Here is a 23,460-nt window from a genome sequence, read left to right as displayed (position 1 = left end):
AGATTCATACATAAAATGGTAAAGTCAGGTATAAAAAAAAGCACCACTGAGTCATGGCAAACAAAGCCAGTAATATACGGTAATTGTTTTCTATTTCAGATGATGACCCTCCTCTCAAAAAGAAGAAAATGTCCGCATTGGACCAGCTGTTTGGAAAGGACTTTGGAGTGAGGATGGCAGCTTGATCTGTAAGAGACAAGGCCAGTGAGAATGTCAAGAGGCCGAGAGACTGATCCGTTGCCCTTGCAAAAAAAAAAAACATCCAAAGAGCAACAGGACTTGCCAACAGGTGGAAAGAGCAACAGGACTTGCCACTACTGTCATTATATCTCTGCATCCCAGCCACCAGTGTGGCATATGAACGGGTGCTCAGTACTGGTGAACGGGTGTTCAGTACTGCGGAAGACTTTGTTCACACAAAACGCAGTCTACTCAAACATGAGCATGTGGATCAGTTGAGTTTCCTTAAGAAAAATCTGCCCCCACAAAAAACAAGGACAGTGGTGATGAATAAAAAAACAATGCACAAGCATGAGTAAACTACTTTACTGTGTGAGGTAAAAGCAATAATGACTTTTCAGTCAGACTTAACTGCCATATGAGAATATAGAAATGTAGGGCAGCACTTTTGTTCAGATAAGCTTTCTCAGGTGAAAAAGCAACACTTTTATTTATTTTATCCATATATGTATTTATTTTCTCTTTGCATTGTTGAGGTAAGAATGTGGTTGCTGCTTTGTTCTTTTTTTGGTCCATGTCTAAATAAATACATTGACATGTGATTTTGTTGTTGTTATTTTTTTTATTTAATTTTTGCCAGTGCCATAAAGCAACAATGCTTGGGGATATATAATATTTTTACAGTTTAGTCATCCAGCCATCAGTAATTTGATCCTGCCTCTGCCCCACTCAGCCTGTCAGCTACACCCACCTTGTCAATTCACTCCACTCACCTATGCACACAGCTGCCTCTCATCACATGCAATCAGCCCAGCATATAGTCACCAGCTACATACTCACTCCTTTGCTAGATTGTTCTTTGCGATGCAAGTCTTTCCAGCGGTCTCCAGTCTGTCTTCCTGGTACCGACCTCGCCTGTCCCTGATTCCCTAATTCGTCTGCCTCCTGGTAATTCAACCTTGCCTTCCGTCCCTGACTAAGAACTTCGCCTCTCCTCTCCTGATTCCTGTTTGCCGGTTTCTACACCGTTTGCCTGTCTGCCGGAGTCTAAGTAAAATGTTGAACTTTTTACTACGGACTTCTGAGTCCTTTGTACTACAATTGGGTCCATACACCATCCGTTACATTTAACATATTTGAAAAGAAAATATTGAACTGTACTGTAAGATAGTCACTTTCATAGAATTGACGTCTTTATTTTATAAAATATCTACAACAAATATTAACCGTAGAATCAAATCAAATAGTTCCTACACTGTATCGATTCGTATCGAATCGGTCTGTAATAAAAGGATATAGTTTTTTAATCGTATCATAACCTGTGTATCTAGATGCATATGGAATAGTTTATCACAGAGAGATGTGCAACCCTCGTACAGAGGCTGTACATTGGACAGTCTCGGTTCGAGTCTCGGTCTGGGGGCCTTTGCTGCATCTTTTCACTCTCTCTGCCCCTTTCTTGTCTGTCCCCTGTCAAATAAAAGCCTGTATTTCCCAAAAGCCTTTTAAAAAGCTACTAAATTACCTAATTTTAACCCTAACTATAAAACTAAGCTTTGTCCGTGGAATATCCCTGTAAAGATTTTGGGCCCGACATTTGGAACCCACAAAACATGCTGTTTCTCACGAGAATAGTGCACTGCTCATTTTTGGATCTTAAATATTGAAAGCTATAAAAAGCGCACATACCCACCCACACACACATCCACAAAACAATGCATACACACAAATTGATATGAAATTAAATTGATACTTCACAATTGTGTTCTGGTCATGGCCTTCAGCAGCACAATGAACAGGGTTGCAGATATTGGTATAACAGTTCCATGAGACCAAATATAATGATCAGAGTCTTCCAGTAATCCAGTTTTAATTACAGGTCATCAACATGAGGGATCAAACAGACGCAATCTAAATAATTTGGAGGAAGACTCAACTGGTTGTAGATATTTTTACTGATTCAAAGTACTTTAAAATTGATAACTGAGCCCAGCTCTCTTACATTTCATTTATTTGTTTACAAGCAGATGGAGCAGGCATGACAGTATGCAATTTCCTCATTAAGTACCAACATTCAGGACAGATAATAGGAATAAGTTCTAGGAAAAAAACAAAAACAACAAAACATTCCTTTGCTGAGGGATGTAGATAAGATGGTAGCAAACCAAGGCTCACCTCATTATTATGCCAATGGTTAAGCTGGTAGACATAGCAGAGCATCCAATTCTACCATAGGGAAAAAGGGTGATTGAGCAATGCAGACCTAAGGCTTCATTTCAAATACCCCTCTGAAACCTGAAGGTTTCTGGAAAACTGAAAAATGATGACCAAAACCTTTTTTCTCAAATTAGTATGCTATGATGTACTTCAAGTAAGTGAAGTCAATGTAGTCATTGATACAACTTAAGTATTATTTACTGTAAAAATAATTGCTAATAGCAGAGTTGTTTTAAACTATGGAATATTTACCATTAGACTGTGTGTCAGCTGGATCAAGGAGTATCGCAACTTTCTATTTAAATGGTTCTGGTTTTTACCATAGGGGGTGTTGCTGTGCATTATAGCCACTCCTCCACTTTGGTCTTCTCTGTTCCAAGGACAATGTTCTTGTTTATTGTGGTTTGTTAAGAAGCTATTTTGCAAACCTAAACTGTGCTGCCATATTATTTTTGGAAAAAAGGTTTGATTCTGGTAACCCTCACAAACAAGCCATACTTGTCCCGTCTTATTCTAATGGGGCTGTCCAGAACTTTAATGGTCTTAGATGGCGCTTTTGCATTTTTTGCTTTTTACTGAATTATTTTTGTTTTTCTCAGTTTATTTGTTCATAAATCATCTGACCTTGGGGTGAACTTACTGGGACATTCCCTCTTGGGGAGAAAACTACCAAAATACCTTTTTATCCTTTCATATATTTGTGTTAACTCACACCTGTATATTCTAGACATGCAAACTGTCAAAACCTCTGCTTTAATAAATGTGGTCCCATTAGCTAATGACCAGCTGAATGCATTTGATTAGCAGCACCTGCCTGATACTTATCAAACGAAAGGAGTGCCACAAAACAGAAAAAACAGTATGAAAAATTAAAAGGAAAGATAAATGAGGAACTATAAAGAAGAATTATTGTACATTAAATATGTACAGAAATAACATAATAAGGAAATATAAATTAAATAGATAAAAATGTGCTATTGTTTTTATTTTGACTTCTTATATAATCAAGTTAACTAATCAAGTTCAAGCTGAGCTCCAGATAAGCCACGGGTTCTCATCCAAGCTTCTCACTGTATTTCTAAAGCTGAGTCCAGACAACCTCCAAAGGAAACAAATTTCAGCCATTTGAATCTGTGATTTAATTATTTTTTCTGTACTTTACCTGTTTTCACAGTAGGCAATCTTGAGGTCCATGTTGACTCTGGTGACAAACATTTGACAGTCGATGCGAACCTCGTTAATTGTGGGTGGTGGGAGGGCATGAGCAACCACCACCATTCCCATGATCTGATTAGGGACTGAGCGGCTGTGGGTCAGAGCCATTCTGATCCGGAGACGCCCTGTGACGTGGATCACCTGAAGGTAAATACACAATAGATCAAGGTCAGAACGTATGGTAGTGGGTCTGGAGCATGAGGTACTGAATTGGAATTACATATATTCCTTGCAAAAACAAGAGAAATCAATAGCTAATTTTCCAGAATGCACAGTACCGAAATGGCAGAAAGTTGTGGTAGCTCCGATCATATTGTGTGTATTTCTTTTTATATTCTATATTAAGAAGCTATTTTTTCTGCAGTACAGTGTTTGAGAGATTTTTTTCAGGACATGATTTTGTTAGAGTGGATTTTTGTTTTTCTTACATTTTTTCATTCTCTTTTGAAAGGTTTTTTGGGTGCTGGTGGCCTTTATTTGACAGTGGGTAGACAGGAAAGGAAGCAGAGAGTGGGGTAAGACATGCACCAAATGGCCCCAGGCTGGGACTCAAATCTGGGCTGGCTGCGCCAAGGAACTACAGCGTGGGATGCTTGCGCAACCAGTTGAGCTAAACAGCACTCCCATTGAGGTCATTCCTTCCCACAGCAATAACACGCAATTACTGTTTCGCAATTAGTAATTCTTAATAACTACTGCTGATTCTGTATGTTACAATGGCCCTCAGTCTGGTTCTATTAGGTGTTTGTAAAATCCAAAGAATTTAGAATGAGCTGGGTTTTCTGTTTTGTTCTTAAAAAATAAATGTGTTCCAACAACTTTGTTGTGGTAGTATTGAAGCACAACATGTGGTTTTACTTTGGCAGCCGTGTCTCAAGGGTTAAAGTGGGTCGTCCAATAACCAGATGGTTGGCAATTCAAATTCCCACTCTCGCCATTCAAAAGATTGGTGAACTGACGGCTAGAGGGGTGGGGGCGGCATATAATATAATAATTCTGATATTCCACTATTCCGAAATCCCACCATTCCCACATGCAAACGTCCCATCTTTCTGACAAGCCTTTCCATATAAGGAAATGTGCGTTACTCAGTGGGTAAGTCCCTTCTTTCTGTTCATACATTTTACATGTTTTAAGACATCTTTAAAGATGTGATACAGTCTTTAAAAGCGTAATTAAATTTCATATAACTGAGATATAACGCACTCCAAAAGCAAATGAATGATATTCAAGTTGTAATATTCAATATGCATTATAACAACCTACTAACTGTGAAACATGAAAAAAGGACAGCCCAAGCTTAATTTTAAGACTTTCCATGTCACTGTACGTAAAACACCAGGAAAGTAATTATTTCCACTTTAATGGATATGATTTAAACTCACCATTGTGTTTTCTTATTTGAACGCTGTCAACTGATTCCTATTTACCTTGCTAATGTTTCATGCCTGTGTAATAAGTATGGTATAAATGTATTCTTTGAATGTGCTTTGGGATGCAGGGATAAGAGGGATTAACTTTTCTTTTATAGAAGTTCATTTAAGAATGAAGCCCCTCTGTTACACACAAAGACAAATCAGACATCTCACTGGTTGAAAGCTAGAAACGAAACTCCACCCTCGCCAATGAAAACAGAGCGCGCAGATATTCAAACTCAGTTTTTACTCGACATTTTTACTTCTTACCTTTTTAGACTTTACTACACCTTTTCCATTTTTCCTTTCCAATTGCATTTATAATATTATGCTCTTTTTGGCTCTCTGCCCTATTATTCTCCCATCCTTAGACGTGTTTTTTTTTCTTCTCCCTGACTCCTCTTATTTCATTTTTTAAAATTTTGGATGCTCATTTCCCAAAGAAAATCCACGAGGCAGACTCAATCAATAATTCCCCTTTGCCAAAGTTTATTTAAACCCTATTCTTGGTTATTTTGACTCGACACCGTTCCAAAACCACAGACCCGTGTCTTCAACCAAAAGGGAGACGGGACTGCCCGCATCAAATGCCTTCAAACCGAGCCAGAACCAGAGACTGGACCACGCGCTCCGAGTGTCCTCTGAGGGGATCCACAAGTATCAGCTTGGGCATTGATTCGTTTGTCAACGGCCTGAGGAAAACTGGAAGACATGGGGATGTGGGCGAATACCTCTGTGAACCTCTGTGAAGATCGATATACCCCTGGCTTAATGATACTCTCCGAGCGTTGCACACCAATCTCAGAGCTGCCGAAAGGAAATGGCAAAAGTCAAAAGATCCTGCAGATCTAGCTAAACTCCAGGCGCTAATGTCATCATTCGCATCCAGTGTTACTGATGCAAAAAAGTCTTTCGACATCAACAAGATTCATAGTATTACTGACACCCGGAAACTTTTTTCCACCTTCAAAACTTCCACCTTCTACTTAATCCTCCGCCTCCGCCACCTGCTACCAATCTAACAGCAGACACCTTTGCCTAATTTTTTACTGACAAAGTTGCAGCTATAAGCAAACAGTTTACCGAACCTTGTACCACAAAATATGCATGCAGAAGTCTTACTGCATCATTTTCCTCATTTAGCCCTCTCGCTCAGAGCAGTGTGTCTAAACTTCTCACATATAGCCATCCTACCACATGCTTGCTCCTACTGTAACTGCAGCAGTCACGCATGTGATTAATGCTTCACTGACATCGGGCACATTTCCCACCACATTCAAGCAAGCTCAGGTTACACTGTTGCTCAAGAGACCTTCCCTGCCTCCAACTCATGTGGAGAATTATCGGCCGGTCTCTCTCCTCCCGTTTCTGTCTAAAATCATTAAAAGGGCAGTCTTTAAGCAGGTCACCGATTACCTCTCACATAACAACCCAAACCAATCTGGGTTTAAAAGTGGACACTCCACCGACACGGCTCTGTTTGCTGTGACAGAAGCCTTAAAAGAAGCCAGAGCGACAGCTAAGTCCTCTGTACTTATCCTACTCAACTTATCAGCTGCATTTGACACTGTCAATCACAGTATCCTTTTGTCCATACTCTCTAGCATGGGCATCACAGGGAGAGCACACTCCTGGTTTGAATCATACCTCACTGGTCGGTCTTTCAAAGTATCCTGGCTTGGTCACACTTCTGCAGCGCACCACCTCGCCACAGGGGTCCCCCAAGGTTAAGTACTGGGACCTCTGAACTGTATAGTGTAGTGGTAAGATTGCCACCTTTCATGTGGGTGACCTGGGTTCAGATCCTCTGCATGAAAGGTACTACTACCTCCTTAGGCAATGCCCCCTTACCCTATCTACCTACCTGTAAGTCGCTTTGGATAAAAGCGTCTGCTAAATGCATAAACATAAACCTCTTCTCTTTGCCATATACACCAATTAACTGGGACAGATAATCCGATCACATGGCTTTTCATACCAATGTTATGCTGATGATACCCAGCTCTATCTGTCATTCCCACCTGACAACCACACAGTCTCAGCACGAATCTCAGACTGTCTCTCTGACATGTCAACATGGATGAAAGCCCATCACCTCCAACTTATCCTCCCAAAACTGAACTGCTTGTCTTCCCAGCCAAACCAACCATACACCACAGCATCTGCATACAAACTGAATCTCTATCTCTTGCTCCATCAAAGGTTGCTAGAAACTTGGGTGTCATGATTGATGACCAACTAACCTTCAAAGATCACGTTACCTCGGTTGCTCGTTCATGCCGCTTTGCATTACTAGACATAAGAAAGATCAGACCATACCTAACCCAACATGCCACCCAACTCCTGGTGCAGGCCATGGTCATCTCCCGCCTTGACTACTGCAAAGCTCTCCTAACTGGTCTCCCAGCCTGTACTATGAAACCTCTGCAGATGGTCCAGAACGCGGCTGCGTGTCTGGTCTTCGATCAGCCTAAAAGAACACACATCACCCCTCTGTTCATTGAACTCCACTGGCTACCCATAGCCGCCCGCATCAAATTCAAGTCACTGATGTTAGCCTACAAAGTGCTTAATGGAACGGCTCCCATCTACTTGAATGCTCTTGCAAAGGCTTATGTCACAACTCGGTCCCTCCGTTCGTCCAAGGATTGTCGTCTAGCAGTGCCTACACCACGCCTAAGAAAATCCAAACTCTTTTCATGTGTGGTCCCACGATGGTGGAATGACCTACCGAGCCCTACCAGAACAGGGGCATCCCTGTCTATCTTCAAGAAACTCTTGAAAACCCAGCTCTTCAGAGAGCATCTCCTATCCTAGCACTTATCTTGTACTTACCTACCCCCTCTATCTTTGCACTTTATCTTTCTGCACTTCCTTCTATGCCTGCACCCTATCTCTACTCTGTCACCTCTGACAGAGTCGGACTAGTGGCTTCCTTCTATGTAGTTTATTGTTAGCTTTTTATATAGCTTGTTATATCTTCATTTGTAAGTTGCTTTGGATAAAAGTGTCTGCTAAATACATAAACATAAACATGTCAACTCCCTAAGGCTGTGGTTTGGTAATAAACAGGGCTGAGTTAAAATAACCAAGTTTCATACATGCAACAAGCTATCCCTGTTTTTAGCCAGAGTCTGCTATAGGATTAATAAGTCCCATATCTCTCTTATCCCTTGGCTATTTAAAGGAAACTGTGGTGTTATTATTACCATATGTCCTGAGCAAACCTTACGATTGCTGTTTTCATCAATGTTAAATAAATTACCATAAATAATCACAATCCGTGTTTCATTTTTCTTAAGTAATTCCGGTCAATTTAGAGAAAACTCTATCCTTCAGTAACGACCCTTAGTTGAGAAATATCGATACGTTCCAAGATAAGTTCTAATCAATCTGCAAATGTTTGAATTTCACTTAGCTTGCATTACTGTAATTTCCCCTTGGGATGAATTAAGTATTTTCAATAGAATTTTGATTTAATTCAGTTTTATTTCTGACAGTATTTACAGTTAAAAGTTAAAATTAAAATGTGTTATAAAGCAAATGTTGTACCTAGGCAGACAATAAAGTACACATAATTGTTTGTGTATAATCATCCTTAGAAGAAGCCTAGTTCCAGGGCTGCTTAAGGTAAAAAACATCATTCAGTAGGACTACCGTCGTTGTCCAGGAAGATATTCAGCCCCGCTGCACAAGCCTCTGTATAATCTGTTCTCACTGCACATAGCAAACTTAGTAACACCCTGGTAACCAGGAATACTGAAGGTAAACATGTCTGTGTATCCCGAGTTGTTATAACTCAAACGTACGTGATTCGAATGGGGCTGGTCATCATGATGCTGTTCTAACCTAAATGGTTTACATGCCTATATTCAATCTTAAGACGTGCTGTATGAATGTGTGTGAGTGGGGTGAATGCGGCATGTAGTGAAGCGCTTTGAGTGGTCAGTTAGCCTAGAAAAGCGCTATACTAGTACAAGTCCATTTACCATTTATACTTTTGATCAGAGCAAATAATATTTCATATATTTTATTATTCATATAGATTTTTTTGAGAAATAATTTGATATGCACTCAAACTGGTGCATCTTGTTCAACAAAATTAAGTATCAGTTTAATTTTCAAAAGAAATGTAGACTATTGTGGTGAGACGGTGTGTGATGTTGTTTTCTCTGAGGTATAATTCTCACTTTATATCCGGAGGACTTGATGTGTACCCCTCTTTTTGTAAGTGTAGACTTCATCCGAATGAAGAATGATCGTTCCAGAGAGTTATCAGGTGCCAGAAGACTGGGACATATGGACTCCACTGTTAAATAGAACAGACAAAAACAAAGACACAAAATTATTTATTCATTACGTTTTGGGTGTTTTATGTCCTAAGAAATTAGATTTAATTTCGCAGTTTGTAAATGAAAACAGCACATTTCTGTATAATATACAATGTATAACAACAGTGAGTACACCTTTGTTGACTATCACTCCAATATTAAAGGAAAAAGTTACCATCCATCCATGTTCTATACCAACCCAATCCAAATTAGGGTTGCAGGGTTGGAGCCTCTCCCAGCTGCCATTGGGCAAAAGACAGGGTGCGCACTGGACAGTGTGCCAGTCCATCACAGGGCAAATAAAAGTTGTAATACTGTTAATAGGATTACTACTAAATTGAGCAGTGGGTTATTTGCTCTTATGTAAAATTAAGAAGTGTCAGTTTAGTTTTATCATGTTCAAAATACCGACCTCACATAAGTAATTAAATAGAATAAAAGTGCACCTTTGATAACTGAAAAATAAATACATATTTTATTTTTATCTTTGTCTCTGTATTTTTGACTTCTGCTCCCTAACAGTTCTTCTGCCTGTTCACTGTGGATTTGACTGCCTGGTTGGCATTCTGACTTTTACCCCTGCTCACTCCCTAAACAGAACTGCTGACTGAATTAAGACTGAACTTGGAGTCTGTTCCAATCAATTCTACTGAGAACTGAGCCAGATTAAAATCATGCAAATTAGGCCTGTTCAATTAATCAGCTTTAAATCGTAATCGCAATTATTTAGTTAGGACAATGTTAAAAATGTGAAAATCGTAAAAAAGATTTTTCATTTTAACTAGGGTAATTACGGTACAGCCCCCGATCATGTATCTGGGCTGTGCTGTGTTGCCTTAGTGACTTCCACCTCCGTCCTCCACACATTGTGAAAGCACATGTCAGCGTTGGATTTCGTTGCCAAGAGGAAGAGCAAGTCTGTTGTTAGGAAGTGGTACGGCTTTGACTTTTTGAAAGAAGAACAAAATACCACGTACTAGAATGGCAGCAGTGTGTTGCAGAGTGGACCACACAAGAGAACGTGGCTGTAGCTACACCACCACCAACTCTGAAGCAAGTAACTCTGCCGGTTTCGTTTTCACGTGGTATACCATATGACAAGACCGAAAGGAGGTCTTTTATTACGGAAACTTCCAGTTACGGAAAAATATTACACAGTCGCGTTTTCACATCGCAGTATATTGGGATTTTTTGTTTAATAAAGTGCTGTTTGTACTCTCATTCCAATGGGGAAATTATCTGCAAAATCTTCAATAAAAAAAATTGCATATTTGAAATAATTTATTTTCCTTTGGTCATTTCACAAAAAAAATTGGAATCGGAAATTGGGTTTTGAGAGAAGAAATCGGTCCGCAGAGTGGACCACACAAGAGAACATGGCTGTAGCTACACCACCACCAACTTTGAAGCAAGTAACTCTGCCGGTTTCGTTTTCACGTGGTATACCATATGACAAGACCGAAAGGAGGTCTTTTTTTGTTCAATAATGTTCAATAAAAAAAGTTGCATATTTGAAATAATTTCCTTTTGTCATTTCACAAAATAAATTGGAATAGGAAATTGGGTTTTGAGAGAAGAAAATTGGGATTTTATTTTTGGGCAAAATCGAACAGCCCTAATGCAAATCATGGATTATCCATTACAAACATTATGAACCAATACCTAGGTTCATAAGAGTACCTGGTACCAGGCCACCTTAGGCCAAAGTCAGACATGTTCACAAGTAATTTTTTCCAAATCCAAGTCAAGTCTTAAGTCTTTGAGGATCAATAACAAGTCAATTGTCAAGTATTTTGACCAAAGTCCAAGTCAAGTCTCAAGTCTCAAATGACTGAAATGAACACATGCCATTTGGTCCAGATAAGACTGAATTGACGTATGTTATGGACTGAAAGCATGTACTGTATTATCAATATATGTAATATCAATATACGCTGCAGGACCAAAATTGATCATAGCATGGTCACTTAAGAGGGATATTTCAATCCAATGTGAAGAAACGCCATGAAAGCTTATTTGAAGTATATAAATGTATTGTGAAATTTGTGTGCTTGCTCTGCACCACAGGATACATTAACATATATTAATAACTGGCTGTGTAGCCTGTACATCTCATGCATAACATTTTTTCAGCGCAATTTCAGTGCATTTTTCAGTTTTTTGACAGTTTCAACCTGGAATTTTATCAGGTGACACTGAAATTGTAAAAGTAGGCTAGCAATTAATGTAAAAGTAGTATAGCAATTAGACTAACGTTAAGCTACATCCATGTAAGCTTTACTTAGCAATTAATTTGGTAACTGTTAACCTAGGCTACTTGCAATGCAAACAATGAAGCTATAATCTGCATATAGTTTACAACACTGTTTACTTTGATTAGTTTGCTAGCGGTACCTGTCGATACGCGCTAAGTTTCCTTTTCCCATTACAAAGAGACTGATCTATCCTTGTGCATTTTCAGGTGACTGATGAAGTTGGATATAGTTGAGCTGGCATCATTTATCCTCATACCACACACTTTGCATGTGGCCATTCGCTTGTTTGCGGTCTGCGTGAACGCTTTATAACCAAATGTGACATCATATGAATCAGTACCAGATGAGCTTGACGTTGCCATGGTTAGAGTAGTTTTGATATCAGTAGCTATACGCATGCGTGAGGCTATGTTGCGCTCAGCTTGCCATCAGCCTTGTCATACATCGGAATTAATTAAATAAAGATCAAAAACAATAATTTCATGAAATGAAGATGGATTGAGAGTCCCAAACCTCGAGTCCAAGTCAAGTCACAAGTCTTTTGAGGGCAAGTCTGAAGTCAAGCCTCGAGTTTTTGTTTGTGCGACTTAAGTGCGAGTCAAGTCGCATGACTTGAGTCCCCATCTCTGGCTCCGGAAACCTTGTGAAAAGCTTGCTCAGAAGAGTTGATGCTGTTATAGCTGCAAAGGGTGGTCATATTTAACCCTATGGATTAATCATGGGATGTCACTTAAGTTCATATGCGTGTAAAGGCAGTTGAGTGAATACCGTTGGCAATGTAGTGTATGATTCTTTAATGTCTCTTGGAGGTCTGGGACAATGCTTGTGGAGAGGCAGACCAGGTTGGCTCCCAATTTTAAGAAGGACCAGAATTGTAAGATTCTGTCTTTTCCTTCTTTGAAGCTGGTGACCATACACAAGGTTAAATGAGGTTTATTTAAATAGTGAGAACTTCTGATAAATCCTTGTGTTTTATCACACTACGCTACACCTGTTAGATCACCAATCTTTGAGTGGCGAGAGTGGGACTTGAACCGCGAACCCTCTGTTTGTTGTATGACCCACAGTAACCACTGATCTACCCCACATTTGTCCAACGTTTACAGGAAGACAGCTACCGTGAAAGGCAGAGAATTCACAAGACTTGTGAACTACTAAACAAATATTTCAATGTCGGTATAATTCCGCTAACTTATTTCAAATTGTTTAAAAGTTGGCTATTTATTTATTTACTCGAATTGTATATTGCTCGCTTACTCCGTCGGTCGGGTTGCAAGGGGGCTGAAGCCTATCCCAGCGGCCATCGGGCGAGCGGTGGGGTACACCCTGGACAGGTTGCCAGTCCATCACAGGGCCACACAGAGACAAACAAGACAAACAACCACACAAACGCTCACACTCACTCCTAAGGACAATTTTTAGAGACCAATGAGAACTCACTGGAGCTATTTCTCCCCAGGAGAAGGACGAAGCGGATATTCTCGTGTCCATCGAGAACTGATCATCCAAAGTGCTGGCTACTGAGAATGCTTCCCTCAAGGAGTCTGTGAAATCCCTTACAGAGGGAATGACCCGACTCCGAGAGGAAAACAAACACATCAAAGAGAGAGTGATTGATCCCCAGGCCCGCAGCATGAAGGACACTCCTCAGCAGGGTGAGGAAGATCCAAAAAGCGACCATTAAAAACTTTGTCCAGACTCACCTTAAACTTCCAGGGGACACCGTCAAAAACATAATTTTCACCGAGTTCACCACCTGGGAGGGAAGAGACCCGGAAGGCTGCCGTCCAAGACCAATTGTGGCCAAATTTGAATATCTTAAACATGAGGAGCAAATAAAAGGCCGCAGCAGAGAACTGAGGAAAACTGATTTTACCACCAACAACCAACTCCCGACAGAGATCCTGGAGCGACACAAGGTTCTGCTCCTGATCCGAAGGAAGTTCATTGGAGGGAGGCTTGTGTGCGGTCATCTCAGTGGACCAGCTCTATGTCAATGGCAGCTCTACCGTGATCTCAACACCATTCCATGGCTCTTATAAATTTGTGTGATACTGTAAAGTAGTTCTGTTTTCTCACTGTTGGTGATGAATGTCATGCCATGTTTTGAGTTCTGTCATGTTTTGAGTTTTGTATTGTTTTCAGGTTTTAGGTTTATTTCTTGCCACATTAGGTTCACTCAAGTCACCTGTCTTTGTTTCACATCTGCACCCCATCACCAATCACCTCCCTACAGTATTTCGTTTCCAGATTTCCCTCTGTTCATTGAAAAATCCTCACCTCACTTCATGTAACAAGTTCACGGTTTTTCAGGTTTGGTCAGGTCAGGTTTTGCCTCTCTTTTCAATAGCCATAGTCTTGTTTTGTTTTATTCCACAGTTTAAAATGTATTGATAACCAGCTCAGCCGTGCTTTTTGTCCTTGCCTCTGTTTAAATAAATCAAGTTTTGCTTTTTGAAATTCTGCATCTGGGTCCTTCTACTCCACGCTCCCTGACAATGAATAAATGCACTTAATTCACTAACATAATTGTTAAGCAAGAATAGTAACTCCCTGCCTGTCTATAGTAAACTCATATAAAGCAAGCTGAATATGTATTTTAATGGGTTAATATGTCCTCTTTTGTTTTGTTTATTCTTTGCCCTTTTTTTCTTTCCTTTCACTTCACCCTAACTAGCTGCACCTTTGCTTCCTTTCATGATATTAATATAAACATACACAGCACTTGTAAATACTTTTTGTTACATGGAATGTGTGTGGAGCTGGTTCCAGGGAGAAGAGATGAAAAATTTTCACTCGATTGAAAGAACTACAAGCAGACATCATCTTATTACAAGAGACTCATTTACCACTGGCAGCTACAGATGCACTCGCTACAGCACATTTTTGAGAACGAAGATGGCGCCATTGTTTGTGGCTGACCGTGCTACCTTTTCTGTGTATTGTCCTTTTTTTTATCGCTTTCATCTCGTTGAGTGGTGTATGATCACCTGAGGCTCTTGGAGATCTGCGATTTTGTGGACAAATTGCCGATCCAGGACTTTGGCGATCGGGCAAGACCACCGCCTCCTGTTCTGGCATCTGTACCCTCTCACCTATGGCGTCTACCTTGTTGGTTACCATGCAACAGCCGTCGCAGAAGACGAGGAAAGAGAGGTGGAGTAATATGCCGACTGCAAGCTCAATTGGCTCTTTCCTCCACGTATTGACTGTCGTCCACATTACAATAGTCTAACCTTGAACTTATTAGGGTATGGATGACATTCTCAAGGTCGTGACAGCTTAAAAACATTTTAACTTTGGCCAGGAGACACAACTGGAAAAAACTAGTCCTGACACCATTGTTAATTTGTTTGTCAAACCTCAGATAACTGTCAAAGGTCAGTCCCAGATTTCTGACGTTTGAACTGAGCTTTAAAGACAAGGTGCCAAAGTCAGCCGTCACAGTATCCCCAAACATGATACATTCAGATTTATCCTAATTTAAATTAAGAAAATGTTGGGCCAACCACTGCTTAATGTCAGCAATACAGTCAAACAGAGAACATTGTGCACTTACTATTTGGCTTCACTGGTAGATAGATTTGTAAATCGTCTGCATAACAGTGAAAAGAAAGGTTGTGCCTGGCTATAATTGATCCAAGTGGTAACATGTATAATGAGAAGAAGATACAAAAAATGACAGACTGACTGACAAAGAGTCTGTGTTCTGTTGAGCCATGTACTGCTTTAACTCTCAGAAATGATGATTTCAAGAGCTTCTTTACCAATAAAATAGTTTCTATTAGAGAGATGATTCATGGAATCCTTCCCACCATTATCACTAATGTATCATCAAGTACAGCAACTTTAGAAGTATCTTTGGAACCTGATTTGTTTTCAGACATTTTTTGTCCAGTCCAACTCTCTGAGCTAACAACAGCAATAGTCTCTTCTAAACCATGAACTTGTATTTTAGACCCAATCCCGACCACACTTTTCAACAAGGTTTTCCCATTAATCACTTCCACATTGGATTTGATCAACCTGTCTTTGTTGACAGGATATGAACCTCAGACTTTTAAGGTTAATTAAACTTTTAAGGTTGTAATTAAAACTTGACTCAAAAAACCTACTGTAAATTTAGAAATTTTGCTAATTATTGACCAATATCCAATCTCTCTTTTTTGTCAAAAGGTCTTGAAAAAATAGTTGCAGCTCAACATTTTGGTAATTTACACAGAAATAATCTGTTTAAACAGTTTCAGTCAGGATTTAGAGCACATCATAACACAGAAACAACATGATCAATGACAGCATTGCATTATAGAGACTTCAATATGTTATTGGAACATTAGGATGGTTTGAGTCATATTTATTTGATAGATTCTAGTTTGTTCTTGTAAACAAAGAATCTTCCTCACACACTAGAGTATGTCAGGGAGTTCCACAGGGTGCTTGGACCGATTATTTTCACTTGCTATGTTGATGATACTCAGTTATCTATAAAACCAGATGAAACCAGTGGGTTGGTCAGACTACAAGCATGTCTTAAAGATATAAAGACCGGGATAACTTTCTGCTTCTAAATTCAGACAAAACTGACGTCACTGTCTTTGGACCTGAGTCCTTCAAGGAGAAACTATCTAGCTATATAGTTACTCTAGATAGTATTTTCTTGGCTTCTACTAGTACAGTGAAGGACCTCTGAGTTATTTTTTTTACCAGAATTCATCATTTTATGCACAGATAAAACAGGCTTCTAGGACTTCCTTCTTTCATCGTCATAATATTGCCAAAATTAGGAACATCCTGTCTCAGAGTGATGCAGAAAAACTTGTCCATATACATGTTACTTCAAGATTGGACGATTGTAATTCTGTATTAATGGGCTGTACCACAAATTCTCTGAAAATTTCTCTGCTGATCCAAAATGCGAAAGCCAAAGTTTTGTTTTGGCTCCTTTTTTTTCACCCTGTACACATTGGACTTCAGGTACAACTCGGAGTCCTGCCACCGATACAGAAGTATTCTGATAATCCGGCTGTTGTGGCATGTGTGCGCAGTGGACAGGAAAAGGAGTACAGGGACCTTGTGGAGTACTTCAATGGCCGGACCAAAAATAACTGTTTGCTCCTGAACACCACTTAGACCAAATAGTTGGTGGTGGACTTCAGGAGATCTAAAACTCCATGCCAGTCAGTCTGCATAGATGAAGGGAAGATAGAGACTGTTCAGACCTGCAAATACCTGGGGGTGTTGCTGGTTAATAAACTGGAGTGGTCTGCCCACATGGAAGCAGTGTACAGGAAGGGTCAGAGTTGTCTCTTCTTCCTGAGACGGCTCAGGTCCTTCAATGTCTGCAGTGACATGATGTGCATGTTACACTGTTCTATGCTGTTGTCTGCTGGGGGAGTTGCACTACAGACAAAAACTGTAGGCGCCTGGACAAACTAGTGAAAAAGGTCAGTTTTGTAGCAGCCAGAAGGCTAGACCCTCTCAGTGCTGTGGTGGAGCAACAGACGAGGAAGAAATTATATTCTGTTTTGGAGAACAATAAACATCCCCTCCACAGCATCCTGGCAGGACAACGGAGCAGTTGCAGTAAGAGGCTCATCTCACTGCGCTGCAGGACTGAGAGGTTCAGGAGGTCCTTTGTCCCCACAGCCATAAGGCCTTTTAACAGTGACTGCTGACATGTTTTTCTCAAATTTATTTATTATCAATATTATTATTATTATTATAATAAACAATCATTGTAAATATTTGTAATTTTTTTAGCAACTTGACTAATTTGAATTTCCCCCATTGGGGAATGAATAAAGTATTTTTCTATTCCAACGTAACAAATTCTATTCCAACGTAACGCTGATCTAACAAATTTTTCTGTGGTGTTCTGTGGTGTGGCGAGCATGTGCTAAGCGCTCGGGTAGAGGATGGGGTCCAAGTCATACTGTTTGTGAGGAAGTGAGTCCTCGACACAGTTGCATTTATATTTCTGTTGATGTTGTCACACCAGTATGTCAAGTTAAGTTTTTGTCCTGTCTCCACGTTTGTTTTGTGACTTCTTGTTTTATTTTGGCTCCTGGTTTTCTATTTTTGTTATTTTCTGATTTCCTCTCTAAGGGAGATTTTTGGTTGGCCTTTTGCCATTTTGTATTTCCATAGCTCCTTTAGAATAGTTAGAGCCTTTTCCGATCATCCCTTTTTTTAGATGCTTTCTGTTCCCTGGGATTCCCTGTTTTAGTTGAAGAATAAAAGTTTGCCAACTGACACCTGTACTCTCTGTCCGAGTTTTCTCCGTGAGCCAAGGCAAGGCAAGGCAAGGCAAGCTTATTTGTAGAGCACAATTCATACACAAGGCAATTCAAAGTGCTTTACAGCTACATAAAATCAGAAGAAGGCAAATAAATAATAATAAAAATTCCATAAATATAAAAAATAATCATTAATTCATTCATTTAAAAGTGAAGAGTGCAGATGAAATACTTTCAGTTGTCATATACACAGCTAAATAGAACTGTTTTCAGCCTGGATTTAAACATTGTCAGAGTTAAGGCCTGTCTCACATCTTCTGGAAGACTGTTCCAGATTTTAGGAGCATAAAACTGAAACGCAGCCTCATCTTGCAGGAGACCCCTCAGGTTCTCAGAGTCCAAGTTGGTTCATATGGCTCTAACATGTCAGAGATGTACTTTGGCGCTAGACCATGAAGAGACTTGTGCATGAGCAGAACTGTTTTAAAGTCTATTTTCTGAGCGACAGGAAGCCACTGCAGAGACCTAAGCACTGGACTAATATGGTCATATTTCCTGGTTCTAGTCAGGACTCAAGCAGGAGCATTTTGGATGTACTGCAGCTGTCTTACAGTCCGTTTAGAGAGCCCAGTGAAGCAGGCCGTTACAGTAGTCTAACCTGCTCGAGACAAACACATGAATTACTCTTTCTAAGTCTGGTTTAGGCACTAACTATGCCTTTGATTCTGGCAATGTTTTTTAGATGGCAAAAAGCTGCTGATGTTATTGATTTAATCTGGCTGTTAAAGTTCAGGTCTGAGTTCAATATTACCCCTTGGTTTCTAACTTGATTATTAGGTTTTAGAGAGAGAGAGTCTCAAGGTGACTGAAAACACTTTCTCTTTGTTTCTGTGGGCCACAGATAATGATTTCAGTTTTGTCTGATTTTAGCTGGAGAAAATTGTTTTGCATCTATACACTGATCTGTTCGATGCAGCGACACAATGTATCTCCAGGCCCGTGTTCTCCTGCCATTAATGGCACATAGATCTGAGTGTCATCTGTATAGTTGTAGTAGGACACATTATAGCTGCGTATTAGCTGGCCTAATGGGAGCATGTACGGATTGAACAATAGGGGTCCCAGAATAGACCTCTGGGGAACCCCACAGGTCATAGCTATTTGGTCTGAGACACAGTTACCAATTAAAAAAAAATACTGTCCTCGAGATAGGATTTGAACCAGTTTAAAGCACTACCAGAGATTTCCACCAGTCTTCTAACCTCTGTAATAAGATTGCATGGTCAACTGTGTCAAAGGCAGCACTCAGGTCCAGCAGAACTAAGACTGAGACTTTGCCTGCGTCTGTGTCACCTTGATGAGTCTCAGTCTCAGTGCTGTGGGTGAGCAACTTAAAAGACAAGATAATACGTATATGGATACAAACATATACATTAAAAAAAGAAAAAAAAGGGCAAACAAAAAACAAACAAACAGGAATAACAAATAAATATAATAAAAATAAAAATAAATAAAATTCCTTTCCTTCTATTGAGGGTTAAGAGCACCTCTAAAACTTGCCATCAGACTACATGTTGGGGTTAAAATAACCAATAAACGGCTGCCAATGTCTCATAACGTCTGTCATAAGATTTGAATAAGTTGGGGCTGTCTTTTCTTTCCAATTAAGTAGTATCAATCTCCGTGCAAATAGACTGACAAACGAGACCATACTACGTTCCATATTGCTTTCCGCCATACTTGAATCAATAATTCCTAGAACCGCCACCAATGGGTCTTTATTAACAGGTCTATGTAAAATATTTGATTGAGTCTTAAAAATAATGTCCCAGTATTGTGATAGTTTGGGCAACTCCAGAACATATGACCTAGTGTTGCAGGTCCGCGTCCACATCGGTCACAGGAAGGATCCACTAATGAAGCTTTTGTTTTGTAAATGGTGCATTATTTTAAATTGCAGGAGACAATGTCTTGCACATATTGAAGACCTATGAGACTGTGCTAAAGCTGCCTGCCATTGTTCTTCCGTGATCCCCCTGCCTAGGTCGTCCTGCCAGGCTAACCTCAGATGATCCATATCTGACAGGTTTGACAGATTTTCGTATATTTTTGATATTCCTCCCTTTTTATCATGATCCTGCATAAGTTTCAAATCCATTGTGGATTGGTTGGGAGAATTTGGGTATGATGGATTAATCTGAATAACAAAACTCCTTATCTGTAAATATTTATAAAACTGTGACCTCGGAATATTGTAATTGTTCTGTAACTGTTCAAATGTTGGGAAGACTTTTTCGAACCAATCCTTAAATACTGCATTAGTAAATGAAGGTGCGAAGGCGTGGTTTTCTATAAGAGGGCTGTGAAGCGAACAAGACTGCCAACTATAACATCTTCGAATTTGGGATAAAATCTTGAGTGAATGGGAGACCTTAGTGACCTCTTAGTGAGTCAGAATCTACAGTGGGCAAAACTGAGAGCAACATGGCCGGAAGAGAAGAGGTATAACAACAGGCATTTTCTATGCTTAACCATAGTGGAGGCTTTTTTTGCAGCCAGTAGGTCATCATTTTAATGTTACTCGCCCAATAATAAAGTTTAAAGTTTGGTAACCCCATACCTCCTACTGATTTTGGTCTCTGTAGGAAGATCATCCTTAATCTAGGTTTTTTTCCTGTTCCAAATGAATTCAGTGATTATTCTATCTATGTTCTGAAAAGAACCCTTTTTGATATAAACTGGAATGCACTAATATATATATATATAAAAATAAATTTGGGGAGGATGGTCATTTTAATTATGTTGATCCTGCCTGCTAATGTAATGGGAATATGGGACCATTTTTGCAGGTCTTCCGTTATAATGTCTAGCAATTTTTTAAAATTCTCCTTGTATAGATCTACGAAAGTTTTGGTAATGTTAACACTTAAATATTTAAACTGAGTTGAGATCCTAAAAGGGAATTTGTCTAAGAGTTGTTGGTCGTTTATGGCCTTTATTGGAAATAATATACTTTTGCTCATATTTATTTTATATCCTGATATTTGTCCAGATTTGTTCAAAATTGTGATAATTGCGGGGATTGATTTAGAAGAGTCCGAAATGTATATTAACAAGTCATCCGTGAACAGTGAAACCTTGTGCTCCCTCTATGGATCCCCCTGTATTCTTTTGAAGCCCGTAAAGAGACCGCATTCTATTGCCAGTGCAAAAAGCAGTGGGGATAATGGACATCCCTGCCTAGTGGAACGTGTTAACCTGAATTACTCAAATTTAATCTTATTTGTTTGTACTGACGCCACTGGAGATGCATACAGGAGCTTGATCCATGAAATATACTTTGAGCCAAAACCAAACCTTGACAGGACCGAGAAGAGGTAATCCCACTTGATCCTGTCAAAGGCCTTTTCCGCGTCCAGTGATTATAATATTTCAGAGAGTGAGTTGGAGTTGGATGTATAAATTATATTAAGTAATTTGCGGATGTTATGGGTCATTTGTTTATTGTTGATAAAACCTGTTTGATCTACATGAATTATTGTTGGGAGTACATTTTCTAGTCTTTAGCTAGAATTTTGGTGTCTATATTCAATAAAGTCACTGGTCTGTAAGATGGTGCTTCCAGTGGGTCTTTTCCCTTTTTATGTATTAGATAGATTGATGCCTGATAAAATGTTGTTGGAAGAAACCCTGTTTCAGATGACTCATTAAAAACTTTCAAAAGAAGAGGTGCTACCTCTGTAGCAAAAGTTCAGGTGAATACCCATCCAGGCCTGCTGCTTTCGAGCCCTGCAAATTGCGAATTGCTAAGGTAACCTCCTCTGGAGTTATAGGCTCCTCTAACAAATCCCTATCCTCCTGACATATGGAAGGAATCTCAGAGTCATCAAAGAACTCTTGTATAATTCCAGAATTAGCTGCTGTTTCTGTTGTATATAGTTTAGAATAAAATTGTTTGAATTCCTGATTTATTTCTGATTGGTCTTTCCAGAACCGGTGCGAATTTGATTTATAAACCTGGATACCTCAGATATCCTTATCTGATGAGCCAGTTGCCTTCCTATCTTCTCCCCATGCTCATAGTATTTATGCCTGGAAAGATTTATTAATTTGGTTGTCTCAGATGGGGATAGGAGATTTAACTCAGTTTGCAAACTTGTCCTCTTATCAAGCAGGTCATGAGTAGGAGACACTACATATTGTTTATTCACTTCGACAATTTGTTCTGTTATATTTTTTCTTCTCTGATTTTGTGTTTTAACTAACTGAGCGGACTAGGAAATAATCTGTCCTCGAATATATGCCTTTAGGGCCTCCCATAAAATACTCTTAGAGACCTCTGGAGTCTCGCTGGTTTGCATATATAGGGCTATCTGGGACCTGATAAACTCCACATGGGTTTTGTTAGTTAGTAAACCATTATCTATACGCCATGTTTTGGTTGAGTGTCTACAGGGAAATTTAAGTTGCAATCTTAGTGCGGCATGGTCTGATAAAACGATGGCTTCATAGTCTATATATTTTACTGCTGAAAGTAGTTTTGAGTCTATGAAGAAGTAATCAATCCTGGAGAAGGATTTATGTGGCTGAGAGAAAAAATAATATTTTTGTTGGTTCTGGTTCATATATCTCCATATATCTACTACATTAACTGACTTTAGAAAATTTTGTAAGAGTTTAGCTGATTTAGACGAGGAGTGTTGCTTGTTCGATGATCCATCACAAAGTTAAAATCACCAGCTAGAATCAGGTTGTGGGTGTGAAGATTAGGTAAGGAAGCTAGTACTGAACCTATAAACCTTTCATCATCAAAATTGGGGGCGTAGACGTCAGCCAGAATTATTGGAGTGTTATAAATTTCCCCAGTCACTATTACATATCTGCCATTTGCGTCTGAGATTATATCTGATGTAGTAAAGGGAATATTTTTATTGATTATAATAGCAGTCCCTCGTGATTTGGAATTAAAGCTAGAATGTGTTTCACATGTCCCACCCAATTCTTATGCAATTGTTTATGTGTGTGATTTTTGAGAAGTGTTTCTTGTAAGAAGGCTACGCCGGACCCCAGTCTCTGCAGATGAGCTAGTACATTACCACGCTTCACAGCTCCATTCAACCCTTTGCAGTTCCAAGTAATAAATTTCACCACACCATCCTCATCGTTCATGAAGGATCTCTTTGGGTTCCTATCCATGGTCTACTCTGGAAAAGATTATGATAGCAATGTGGATGGCCCTGCATCCATACAGAGGAAAGAAAAAAAACAGAAAAGGACAAAAGCAGACAAACAAAAAACCACAAGACGTGTATGTTTAATAACTTCTAACACTTTGAACATTACATCTACCCAACATAGTTTCACCAAGTGCAACTGCCATCTCTTTATTTTCGTTAGCTACCTCAGTCCTTGACGAGCGGAGTCTTGCTAACTCACTGGAGAGTTAGTCTCTTATAGCTTATGTCAGCTTTTCTCACTTCGTGGAGAGCAACAATGTCTGCCTTAATTTCTTTAAACGATGTCGCGATCTCAGCTTTTATCTGAGCCAACACCACTTCTCTAGATGTCTGTAGCTCATCTCGAAGCAGGAAAAATGTAGTCTCGGGCGTGG

General features: G+C 39.6%; 1 protein-coding gene across 1 annotated transcript in view; it reads right to left on the bottom strand.

The window, feature by feature from the left end:
* The window catches only part of npas3 (neuronal PAS domain protein 3), a 488,496-nt gene that overhangs the window by 42,288 nt on the left and 422,748 nt on the right, over positions 1 to 23,460 (bottom strand). The window contains exons 7-8 of the mRNA XM_072365469.1: positions 9,218 to 9,336; positions 3,560 to 3,753 (exon numbers count right to left, since the gene is read on the bottom strand). Of these exons, the coding sequence (XP_072221570.1) occupies positions 3,560 to 3,753; positions 9,218 to 9,336 (313 nt within the window). The remainder of the gene's footprint in view (positions 1 to 3,559; positions 3,754 to 9,217; positions 9,337 to 23,460) is intronic.

The sequence above is a fragment of the Leuresthes tenuis genome, unplaced genomic scaffold, assembly GCF_036924035.1.
Source record: "Leuresthes tenuis unplaced genomic scaffold, fLeuTen1.0.hap1 SCAF_15, whole genome shotgun sequence".
Taxonomy (NCBI): Eukaryota; Metazoa; Chordata; class Actinopteri; order Atheriniformes; family Atherinopsidae; genus Leuresthes; species Leuresthes tenuis.
Note: the sequence above shows the minus strand (reverse complement) of the source record. Positions and strands in the feature narration are given on the sequence as shown.